This window comes from Gallinula chloropus (genome assembly GCF_964237585.1).
Source record: "Gallinula chloropus genome assembly, chromosome: 9".
Classification (NCBI taxonomy): Eukaryota; Metazoa; Chordata; class Aves; order Gruiformes; family Rallidae; genus Gallinula; species Gallinula chloropus.
In genome coordinates, this window is record NC_140094.1 from 317,022 (window position 1) to 329,455 (window position 12,434).

The following is a 12,434-nucleotide window of genomic DNA, read 5'->3' on the forward strand; positions in this document are numbered from 1 at the left end:
CTCCCTCAGACCCCCCCTTGTTCTCTGACTCCCTCAGACCCCCTTTGTTCTATGGCTCCTGCAGACCCCCCCCTTCTTTTCTGGCTAATGCAGACTCTTCACCTTGTTCTCTGGCTCCCACAGACCCCCTTGTTCCTCTCCCCAGCTGTTTAATAGAACAGAGATATTTTGTTTCTCACAAACTTGTGGTGAAGCTGTAATGGGATTCGGGGCCTGGATCACATCTGCTGTCTGGGACACGGGGCGTGCAAACTCTGAGGGGTGCAGAGCTGGGTTTGGGGATGGCCCCATCCCCTCTCCTTGTGCCCTTGCCCTTTGCCCAGCTGCTTATCCCCCTGTCATGGTTTGGCCCCAGCTGAGAGCTGAGCACCACGCAGCCACTCTCTCTAAGAGGGTTGTCGCAGTTTTGGGTGCTGGTGGAGAAGGGGGGGCTGCAGACATGGCTGCTGCAAGAAGCTGCCAGCTCTGGGAGCCCCGATCCTTCCTGGTTGCCCTCCTGGGAAATGGCAAACTTGTGCCCTGGGCTTTTGCTGTTGCTGTGAACCAGAGCTCATCCCGTCGGGTACCTGTCTGTGGAGGGGAAAGGGGGCGATGCTGACGTGACTGCGTATGGTTTGGGATCAAACGGGCGCCTTCGCCAGGCATCACTGCTCCCGAAGCTTTCCTCAGCGCAGTAAAAAGCCATGAGATGAAGAAACTTGTCCTGGATTTGGTCAAGATGGAGTTAACCTCATCTGTAGCAGCGGGTGGGATGCTGTATTTGAGAGTTAAAATGAAAGCAGTGCTGGTAACACCCTGATGTTTTTAGTTGCTGTCAGACAGTCAAGGACTTTCTCAGCTCTTCATATTTCTCTATTCATGAGAAAGGAGGGGCGAAGCCAGGACAGGTGACCCAAACTGGCCATAGAGATTATTCCATGCCAATTACTTCCTGCTCAGTATAAAGGGGGGGCTGATGGGAGGAGGAGCAGAGGGGTGGCTCCAGGACACGCGGTTTTTGGGGGACGGTCGGGTTCCGGGACGGCTCTGGGTGGCACGGCCTGAGCTGTGGGTTTGGTGAGAAACTGCATTGTGTATCAACAGCTTCATATATTTTTTGCTCTAAAGTCCTGTCAGCATTGTTATATTTTATCTTTCTGCTATTTTAGTAAACTATCCTTATCCCAACCCACGGGCTTTTGGTTTCATGGCTCTGTGGTTGTTATTTGCCCCTTCCTTTTCCGTTCCCTTCACCCACACACACACACTTTTTCCCCCTGCTGCGTGGTTCTCGGCTCTCAGCTGGGGTAAAACCACGACAAATATCTTCATCGATGACCTTGATGAGGCAACAGCATCCACCCTCAGCAAGTACCCGATGATACAGAGCTGGGAGGAGTGGCTGACACGCAGGACACTGCGCTGCCATTCAGAGAGGCCTGGACAGGCTGGAGAGCTGGGCAGCCTTGCACCTGGGAAGGAATAACTGCTGGAATCAGGACAGCCTGGGGGTGACCTGCTGGAGAGGAGCTCTGTGGAGAAGGACCTGGGGGTCTGATTGATGACAGGTTGGCCATGAGCCAGCAGTGTGCCTCAGTGGCTAAGAGAGCCAATGGGATCCTGGGGTGCATCAGGAAGAGTGTGGCCAGCAGGTCACAGGAGGTGATCCTCCCCCTCTACTCTGCCCTGGTCAGGCCCCACCTGGAGTATTGTGCCCAGTTTTAGGCTCCCCAGGACAAAAAAGCCAGGCATCTCCTGGAGAGAGTCCAGTGGAGGCTATGAAGGTGATTAAAGGCCTGGAGTATCTGCCCTATGAGGAAAGGCTGAGCGAGCTGGGGCTGTTCAGCCTGGAGAAAAGAAGGTTGAGAGGGGATCTTTTTTATAAATATCTTAAGTATGGGATGCAGGGGGAAATGGCCATTCTCTTCTCAGTGGTCTGTGGAGACAGGATAAGGGTCAATGGCTGCAAATTGGAGCACAGGAGGTGCCGCACCAACGTGCAGAGTGGGGGTGGACTCGATGATCTCTCGAGGTCCCTTCCAATCCCTACGATTCTGTGATTCTGTGATTAGGGAGTGATTAAACTTCAGGCATCTGGGGAGTGTTTCAGCTTTGACATTGGCATTTAAAATAAGGGGGTAGATGAGATCTCAAGGTCAGACATCAGGCTTGGGGCAGTACTAGGTTGGAGGGGACAGGGTGTGTAGTGACTCTGCGAGCTTCCACCCTCATGGTGACCAGAGAGTAACCTCAGTTGGTGATGACCAAAAGCCTCCCCATTTTACTGTGATGGGTGTTAACACTGGGACCTGTGGCATGACAGGGCACATCTAAGTGGCTCCATGACACAGGATGTCTGTATCTTTTCACTTTGTAATCTTGAAATTGCTCCCTCTGATTCCCTGCTCTAATCAGCGTTCAGGGAGTCACACATCAATGTTCTGCAGGAGTTTCATCACCCACAGCCCTTTGCAGATTCTACTAAAGCTCCAGGAATCTTCATTCCTCCCATGGCCCTCCACACTCAGGGACTTTCAGCTGGGAGCTTGTTAGTGTGCAGCCACTATAATCAGTTTATTCTTGCCTCTCAACTCCTGGACAGTTTTTATCATTCTTTTCAAAATGTGGCAGAGCTCTGTTCCTCTTTACAGCCAGTCCTCAGGGTAAACGGGGTGGGAATTGCAGCAAAGAGGCTGTAACATTCAGCTGCATACTCAGTGCAGGAGCCTGATGGAGGAAAAGAGTGCAGCTTCCGAACAATCCCTGGAGACATGGTGGGGTTGGGGAGGTGTAGAGGAATGTTGTCTATGCAGTGTGGGAACTCAGGAAGAGAACTGTTGTGACCTTTCCACACCTCCTTAGGAGATCCTCTGGTTCAGTATCAATTGGAGAGAGAAAGCTCCTGTCAGTTCTGTAAACTCAAAACTTAAAAAGCCTGAAAACATTAAAACTTCTTCTTTTTTTTTTTTTAATTAAGTGCTCATTGAAATCTTCCACTTTAAGCAGAGTCCTGTAACCTCTCCAATTAGCTGTACAAGTCTTGAAACCCTGAAGAAAATGATGGGAAGGCACAAAGCTCGTTAGGGCCTTTTCAACTTTAATGAGCCCCATGGTGCCTTTGGTGCTGATTCCATGAACTGCAGATCCTCTGAGGTGATTAAAGCAGTCTCTCAAAGAGTTAAGGTCAGAAGAAGAAGCTCAAGTGCCTTAGAGTGTTAATTGGCCCCACTGAGGCCCATTACTGACAAAGTCTGCCCATGGATGGGTTAGAGTAGAAAATTGCAGGCTGTGATTAAAGGTGGACTGAGGTACTGTGCAGGTGGATATGATGCTAAGTAAAGCCTTGATGTATTTTATCAAGCAGAACAGCCAGCCCCACAGAAGTGGGATTCTGTCCCCTGCACTGCCCCAGGGCTCTTTCTGGGCCAGTGTCACATGGGGTGTGTGATGCAGGGTGTGGTACAAGGGTACCACAGCTCCCAGCATCCTGGGGGGTGCAAGGAAGCAATGAGGCCCCAGTTCCATGAGATGAGCATGTCTCCTTTCAGGCTTTGGGGGCAGAGACAACTGCCACAGCCAGGTGTGGTGGGTTGACCCTGGCTGGAGCAGATGCCCACCAAAGCCACTCTGCCAGTCCCCCTCTTCAGTTTGACAGGAGATACAAAATCTAACAAGATGCTCATGGGGTGAGGTAAGGGCAGGGAAAGATCATTCAGCAATTATCATCACAGGCAAAAGAGACTCAGAGAGGAATAAAATTCATCTTGTTTATTACCCCATCAAAACAGAGTAGGGTAATGAGAAATAAAGCCAAATGTTAAAACACTTCCCCCAACCCATTGGGGGCCATCTTTATTTCCAATTTCTCTTCCTCCTGCCCTGGACTGACACAGGGGTACATGGAATGGGGGTTGTGGTCCATTAATCACATGTGGTCTCTGCTGCTCCTTCCTCCTCACGGGGAGGAGCCCTCACACACTTCCCCTGCTCCAGTGTGGGATCCCTCTTGAAGAGACACTCTTCCATGAACTGGAGTAGAGCAAAGTTTTGGTAGCAGGGGTCTACAAGGGTGGTTCTTGCAAGAAGCTGGTAGAAGCTTCCCCTAGGTCCAACAGAGCCAATACAAGCTGGCTCCAAGATGAACCCACCACTAACCCAGTACGAGCCAATGGGCAATGGTGTAGCACCTCTGTGATAAAATAGTTAAGAAGGAAACCAAAAGAAACCCAAGAAGTGGACACTTGTTGCTGCTAGAGAGAGAAGTGAGAAGATGTGAGAAACCCTGCAGACACCAAGGTCAGTAAAGTAGAAGGGGGAGGAGGCACTCCAGGCATTAGCAGTCTGTGGAAAAGACTATGGTGAGGTAGGCTGTCCTTCTGAAGCCCATGGAAGATGGTGGGGAGTAGAGATTCCACCTATAGCCCATGGAAGAGCCCATGCAAGAGCAGGTGGTGACACCTGAAAGCAGCTGTGACTCAGTGGGAAGTCCATGCTGGAACAAGCTCCTGGCAGGACCTGCAGCCCATAGAGAAATGAACCAACACTGGAGCAATCTTTCTGTCAGGACTTTTGACCCCAAGAGACACCCACACTGGAGCAGTCTGTTCCTGGAGGTCTGCACCCTTGGGAAGTTCGGGAAGAACTGTAGCCCATGGAGGGACTCATGTTAGTGACTGGAAAAGGGGTACAAGCCATCCGCCTCTGGAGACTGAATCATAGAATCTCCTGAGTTGGATGGGACCCATAAGGACCATTGAGTGCAGCTCCTGGCTCCCCACAGGACCAGCCAATTCAGAGTATGTGACTCAGTGCATTGTCCAGACGCTTCTTGAACTCAGTCAAGCTCAGTCTTGTGGCCACTTCCCTGGGGAACCTGTTCCAGTGCTCGACCACCCTCTCAGTAAAGAACTTCTTCCTAACAACCAACCTAAACCTCTCCTGTCCCAGCTTCATGCTGTTCCCTCAGGTTCTGTCACTGGTCACCAAAGAGAGGGGATCCAGGCCTGGCCCTTCACTCCACCTCATCAGGAAGCCACAGGCCGTGATGAGGTCTCCCCTCAGCCTCTACTTCTCCAGGCTGTACAAACCAAAGGACTTCAGGCTCTCCTCGTAAGATTGCCTCTCCAGACCCTTCACCATTCTCACTGCCCTCTTCTGGACACTCTCCAATAGCTTTTGTGCCCCTCTTGTACCACGGTGAAAACACAGGGAGAACAGAAGGGGAATGGAGTACTTAAAAACCAATTCTTTGGATGTTTCCTTGGAAGCAACACAGGATGAAAAGCCCACCCTTCAGGCACGGAGTGCAGTACATCCCCTTTGATTGAAGAGCAGCTCTTGCAAATGCAACATCTGAGAGAGTGTTATCCAATGGTCAGAATCACAGAATCAAACCTCAGAACAAGCAGTGTAAAGCAAAGAATTCTCTGTGAGTGGGATTATTGGAAGGGAAAGCAGAAGACTCCTGGCCTAAGATAAATTCTGGTAAAAGTGCAGAGAATGGGAGACAGGTTATTGTTGATGAAGCAACTTCCATTAGGATGGATTCCATAGTGCAACCTGGAGCTCCTTGTTCCTCATGCTGAAGATGAGGAGGTTCATTGCTGGGGACACTACTGAGTACAGAACAGGAACCACCACGTTCATTGGTGTGGAAGAGAAGGAGGCATGATTCAGGTAGGCAAACATACCAGTGCTGATAAAGTGGGACACCATGGCCAGGTGAGGGAGGCAGGTGGAAAAGGCTTTGTGCCGTCCCTGCTGCGAGGGGATCCTCAGCACAGCCCTGAAGATCTGCACATAGGACACCACAATGAACACAAAACAGCCAAATTGTACACAGACACTAACAACTATAAGCCCAGCCTCCCTGAAGTAGGCATTAGAACAGGACAGCTTGAGGATCTGGGGAAATTCACAGAAGAACTGGTCAATGACATTGCCCTTGCAGAGGGGAAGTGAAAATGTATTGCACGTGTGCAGCACAGCACAGAGAAACCCACTGCCCCAGGCAGCTGCTGCCATGTGGACACAAGCTCTGCTGCCCAGGAGGGTCCCGTAGTGCAGGGGGTGGCAGATGGCAACGTAGCGGTCATAGGCCATGACAGTGAGAAGAAAGTACTCTGCTGTAGCACAGAAAAAAAACCCAAAAAGACCTGTGCAGAACATCACATGTAAGAGAGATGGCCCTGGTGTCCCAGAGGAAGTTGGCCATGGCTTTAGGGACAGTGGTTGAGATGTATCCCAGGTCGAGGATGGAGAGGTTTAGGAGGAAAGTGCAGCACTCTGCACTTGGCCATGTTAAACCTCATCCCGTTTGTCTCAGCCCATTGGTCCAGTCTGTTCAGATCCCTCTGAAGAGCCTCCCTACCCTCAGGCAGATCAACACTTTCTCCCAGCTTAGTGTCATCTGCAGACTTACTGAGGGAGCATCCAATCCCTTCATCCAGGTCATGGATAAAGATGTTGAACAAGACTGGACCCAGGACTGAGCCCTGGGGGACGCCACTCGTGACTGGCCTCCAGCTGGATTTAATTCCATTTACCACCACCCTTTAGCTCTGTCTGCCCAGCCAGTTTTTAACCCAGCTGAGGGTCCACCTATCCAGGCCAGTGGCAGCCAGTTTCTCAATCAGAATGCTGGGAGAAACCGTGTCAAAGGCTTTACTGAAGTCCAGGTAGACACATCCACATCCTTCCCCTCGTCCATTAAGCAGTTCACCTTGTCATAGAAAGAGATCAGCTTCTTCAAGTATGATCTGCCTTTCCTAAACCCATGTTGACTGGGCCTGATCCCCTCTCCATGATGACCCTCTCCATGGTCTTCCCCGGGAGTGAGGTCAGACTGACAGGCCTGTAGTTCCCTGGGTCCTCCTTCCACCCCTTCTTGTCTATGGGTGTCACATCTGCCGGCCTCCAGTCAAGTGCAACTTCCCCACTCTGCCAGGATTGCTGGTAGATCATGGAAAGGGGTTTGGCAAGCACACCTGGCAGCTCCCTCAGCACCCTCGGATGAATCCCATCAGGTCCCATTGACTTGTTAGTGTCTAACTGGCCAAGCAGGTCACTCATCATTTCCTCCTGAACCATGGGAACTTTGTTATTCTTCTTCTCCCCATCAGCCAGTTCCTGAGGATGAGTACTCAGGAATATCCATCTTGACTATTAAAGACTGAGGTAAAGAAGGAATTAAGGACAACAGCCTGGTCCTCATCCCTTGTCACTAATGTTCCTTCTATGGCCAATAAGGGCTGGAGATTCTCCTTTCCCCTCCTTTTACTGTTAATATACCTATAGAAGGACTTTTTATTCTCTTTTACAGAATTGGCCAGTCTGAGTTGCAGTTCAGCTTTAGGCCCTTCTGACTTTCTCCCTACATGATCTCACCAAATTCCTATAGTCGTCCTGCCCCTTCTTCCAAAGCTCATATTTCCCCCTCTTTTTCCTAATATCTTCCTGGGGTATTCTGGAAAAGAGGGAAAGACACTGAGTCCCTCCCTTGGCTGGGGAGAAATCCTTCTGTCCTTCAGAGTTCTTTCCCCTGATCAAAGCAGAGCTGGTCAGGAGAATCACCCTTCCTTGAGGAGGCAGGACCCCCAGGCAGTGATGGGAAGGGGGCTCTTTCCCTTGTGGAGTGTAGGGGGTATAACAAGTGTGTATGTAGGTGGGATGACAAGGGGGATGACAAGTTGGGCAGCCATCTGCAAGCACACAGGAAGTGCTAAGAAAATGGAGCTTCCCTTCAAACATCCCACTAGCAGCCCCTGTATACCATTGGGCTCAGGGCATTTCTTCCAAGGAACTGGTCCAAACTCTACCAGAGATAATATTCTTGAACTAAAAGCATCCAAGTTTGAAACTGGTAAATGTCCAGTAATAGCTCTAAACCAAATATGCGAGGGCTGAAAGCATTCCTGGCTTGAAACCTACCCAGGTAAGACACCAGCAGCCCCATTAACACTTCATCTCAGGGCTTTTATGCTCAAGGGTGTCATCCTAACAGTGCCTGTTGTCATTTTCAGGCTCTACCAGTGTCCATCTTCAAAACCTCTAATCATCCAGCAACAGCTCCCAAACAAAAGTGTGAGAGCTTAGAGATGTTTCTGCCCTGAAACCTGCTCCAGGGGTCGACTAGCAGCCCCAGCAACTGTTAGGATCAGGGCATTCCTAGTGGGGGGAATGGTCCTAACAGTGCCTGATGTTGTTTTCAGGCTCCACCAGTGTCCATATTTGAAACTTCTAAATGTCCAGCAATAGTTCCTAAAGAAAAGGGGTGAGGGCTGAAACAGGTTCCTGGCTTGAAACCTCCCTTGTTAGCACTCTAGCCGCCCCAGTAATCTTGGGGCTCAGCTTTCTCCTTACCAAGGTAATGTCCTAACAGTGCCTGGCATCATTTATGGGCTCTCCAATCCTCCAACTTTGAAACTTCTCAACGTCCAGCAATAGTTGCCATACAAAAAGGGTTGATGGCCAAAGACAATCCTGACCTGAATCCTCCCTAGGTAACCCACTAGCAGCATGAGGAACCTTAAGACTCAGCACATTCCTAGCCAAAGGAACAACCCAAATACTGCCTGATGTCATTGCATGACTCTACAGTCCTCCACCTTCAAAACTGCTAAACTGCACTAACAGTTCCAAAACAAAATGTGCAAGGGAGGAAAAGAGTTCCTGGCCTGAAACTTCCCCATGTAGACTAAAAACAAGACCATGAATTTTGGAGCTAAGAGCTTCCAAGGGAACAGAACAAACAGTGCCTGACTTATGTTCAGGCTGTAAAAGCATCAAAATTCAACTATGCTAAACATCCAACAATAGCTCCCAAACAAAAGGGGCGAGGGTAAAAAATATTCCTGGCCTTAAACCTCCCCAGGTACCTCACAAAACACCCCAAAACTAAAGAGGTACTGAATACAAGAAGACCAATCTCCCTGGGGTAGGCATCTGAGCATGCAGGGCTGAGGATCTGGGGGATTTCACAGCAGAACTGGTCACCAGCATTGCCCTTGCAGAGGGGGAGGGAACATGTCTTGGTTGTGAGCAGCACAGCGTGGGACATCAAGTCAGAGATGAGATCACAGAATGATCCCCATGAGGAGAAGAGGGAGCCTAGAAGAACAGATCTTCTCCTGCTGAGCTGGGCCAGGCTCCTGGGACAGTAGGAGCTCATGGCAACCTGACAGAGCTACAGAGAGACAGCTCTGCCCAGGAGCAGATCCTCTGCCAAGCACACAGGGCTGGGGACACTGCCTGGAGGCACCGAGGGGAGACCTGTGAGGCTGAGAGAGCTGATGGATGCTGAGAGCTCACTGGAGGAGAAAAATCCACAGCCTCTCCCTGGTATGCCTGTGGGTGCAGGGCAATGCAGGTTCTGTTCCTGGAGGGATCTCCTAAAGCTGGGACATGGGGCGGTGTGTGGGATCTGTCAGGAGGACAGGTTCTCTATAGGACCAGAAGGTGCTGCCTGGAAGGGATGCCCTTCTGCCCCATCAGAGGGACAGGGCAGGACAGCTGTCTTCTCCTGGGCATGGTTGAGGGGTGCCCAGGGCTGTCCTTGTTGCAGGATCCCTGTGACCCAGGGTCTGGTTGCTGGGGCAGGGACTCTGCTGCTGCCAGGGTCAGCACTCAGCCTGCCTGCTGGGCTTTCCACAGGGATATAGACAGCACCTCTGGGTTGAAGGACTCCCAGGGAAGGGCAGGGGAAGGTCCTTCTGCTGTAAGAAAGTGCTGCATGGGTCAGCTTTGCTCCCAGCCAGAGCTGATCCTTGAGAAATGCCAAAGAGAATATTTCTCCAAAGGCAGAGTCTTTGCTTTGACGTTTCCTCTCCTGTGGGCTGTGCTGAGTGTGGTAGATGAGAACTTATTTCTCCCCTTGAGAACATGCAGTGAAAACTTGATTCTCATGAAGATGTTGGAGCCTGGGCTGAGCCCTGCACACACAGAGGTTCCCAGGGCAGTGCCCTGATGCCAGGAGGGGTCTGCAGAGCAGAGCTGAGCACAGGGCAGGTTGGATGAGGTCTGTGAGCACAGAGCAGGAGGTGAGATGGGCAAAGAGAAACAGCTGCAGGGACAGCTCCAGGCAGCAGAGACATTGTCAGGGAGGGAGAAGGAGCAGCTCCCTGAAACGCCCTGTCAGTGGGGATTTGAGACCTCCCTGACATCCCTCGCACTGCAGACACTTTCCCACAGCAACCACCAGGTTTCTGCCACCCAGAACAGACTCTGCAGCCAGAGTTTCAGGGGTTCAAGATGAGTCTTCTCCTTGTTAGCCGGATGCCCATTGAGGAGAAACACTTGTGTCTCTCTGTCTGTCCCTGTCCTTCCAGCCCTGGCTCTAACACTTCTTGCTGTTTCACCTCCTGTCCTTGCTGCCTTTGTCCCAACATTACCTGGGGTTCTGGGAATCTCCATTGGTGTGGCTGGCACTGAGCTGACCCAGGACACACATCTGAGGACTAAAGACTTTCCAGGGGCTCCTGCTGGGCTGCAGCTGCCGCCCAGAATGGCACCGCTCTCCCAGGGACTCTTGTGCCCCAGAGAGGAGCCCCATGCAGGAGACATCTCGGCACAGAGGCCGTGGCAATGCCACTCATCACCTGTGTGTGGGCAGCTGCACTGAGCCCTGTGTGTCCCTGGCTGGGAGCGGGGAGCTGAGATCCTCCTTGGGTAGGATGAGACAGCAGGAGGGCTTTGGAGCTCTGCCCTGGGAGACTGGATTCCTCAGCTCTCTGTGGGGTCCAGTTTCTTCTGCAGGGATCTGCAGGGTGTGATCACAGAGTGTCCAGCACAGGGCAGCTGAGAGCAGGGCTGATGGACAGAGCAGCTCTCCCCACTCTGCACTCAGGGGAAGGTTTCACTGGCACTGCAGCAGCAATGTCAGGGAGTTCTGACAGAAGAAACACTCCTCAGCTCATTCCTATCCACAGGGGATTTAGTCTGAGATCAGGCCATCCTTCTATTTCCTGACTGCTGCAAGGCAGGACTGAGTTCTCCAGAGCCCACAGCCAACCCTCCTCCCAGCAGTGGCACACTCAAGCCAGCACAAAACAGACTCACAAAAGGGACCTGACAAATGTCTTCCTGAATCCAGTGAGTCAATCTGAGGGTGTTCCCTATGTGGTTTTCCTTTGAGAAGAGTTCCCTAACTTCTCACTGTCCCTTTTCCTCCTTGGACAGGTCTCCACACTTGATGGCAGCAGATGTCCAGCAGCAGCAGCTCCATCAGCCAGTTCCTCCTCCTGCCCTTTGCAGACACACGGGAGCTGCAGCTCCTGCACTTCTTTCTCTTCCTGGGCATCTACCTGGCTGCTCTCCTGGGCAATGGCCTCATCATCATCACCATAGCCTGTGACCACCACCTCCACACCCCCATGTACTTCTTCCTCCTCAACCTCTCTGTTACTGACCTTGCCTACATCTCCACCACAGTTCCCAAAGCCATGGCCAATTCCTTGTGGGACACCAGGGCCATTTCCTACACAGGATGTCTGGCTCAACTCCTTTTCTTTGACTTTTTGATTGCAACAGAGTACTATATTCTGACTGTCATGGCCTATGACTGCTACGTTGCCATCTGCCACCCCCTGCACTACGGGACCCTCCTGGGCAGCAGAGCTTGTGTCCACATGGCAGCAGCTGCCTGGGGCAGTGGGTTTCTGCACACAGCCAGTACATTTTCACTGCCCCTCTGCCACGGCAATGCCCTTGACCAGTTCTTCTGTGAAATCCCCCAGATCCTCAAGCTCTCCTGCTCAGATGCCTACCTCAGGGAGATTGCAGTCATTGTGGTCAGTGTCTGTTTAGCCTTTCTGTGCTTCGTGTTCATTGTGGTGTCCTATGTGCAGATCTTCAGGGCTGTGCTGAGGATCCCCTCGCAGCAGGGATGGCACAAAGCCTTTTCCACCTGCCTCCCTCACCTGGCCGTGGTCTCCCTCTTTGTCAGCACTGCCTTCTTTGCCCACCTGAAGCCCCCCTCCATCTCCTCCCTATTTCTGGACATGGTAGCGACGTTTCTTTACTCAGTGGTTCCACCAGCAGTGAACCCCCTCATCTACAGCATGAGGAACCAGGAGCTCAAGGATGCCCTGTGGAAACTCAGGACTGGGCGTTTCTAAGCTGCTCATCTTCTGCACATTGCTGGCCATGGTAACTCATGTTAGGATCAGTCTGTATCTAGTGGGTTTATTAGTGTTTGGGGATTTTTTACTCTCAGTTTGCCTGAGCTATAATAACATCTGACGCCAGTGAGGGAACTGCTGGGCTTGGGGAAGAGCAAGGTTCTCCATACAGGGTTGGATCTCAAGACACTGCTTTTCCTCCCTGTCCAGATCTCCTTATCACACAGATACCCATCACAGAATGCTGCTGTCACTTCTTGTATCAATTGAGCCAAGACAGAAAATACCTGTGACTGGAAAGGTCCTCCATGGCAAATTCCTTTGAAATCTTCATCACTA

The 12,434-nt window shown here is 51.4% G+C and overlaps 1 protein-coding gene across 1 annotated transcript; it reads left to right on the plus strand.

The window, feature by feature from the left end:
• Positions 1–11,177: 11,177 nt before the first annotated feature.
• Positions 11,178–12,092, plus strand: LOC311194691 (olfactory receptor 14A16-like; the record flags this gene model as incomplete). Its single annotated transcript, XM_084267892.1, has 1 exon — positions 11,178–12,092. The coding sequence occupies one exon, from the start codon at positions 11,178–11,180 to the stop codon at positions 12,090–12,092; it is 915 nt and encodes a 304-aa protein (XP_084124018.1).
• Between the last annotated feature and the right edge of the window lie 342 nt (positions 12,093–12,434).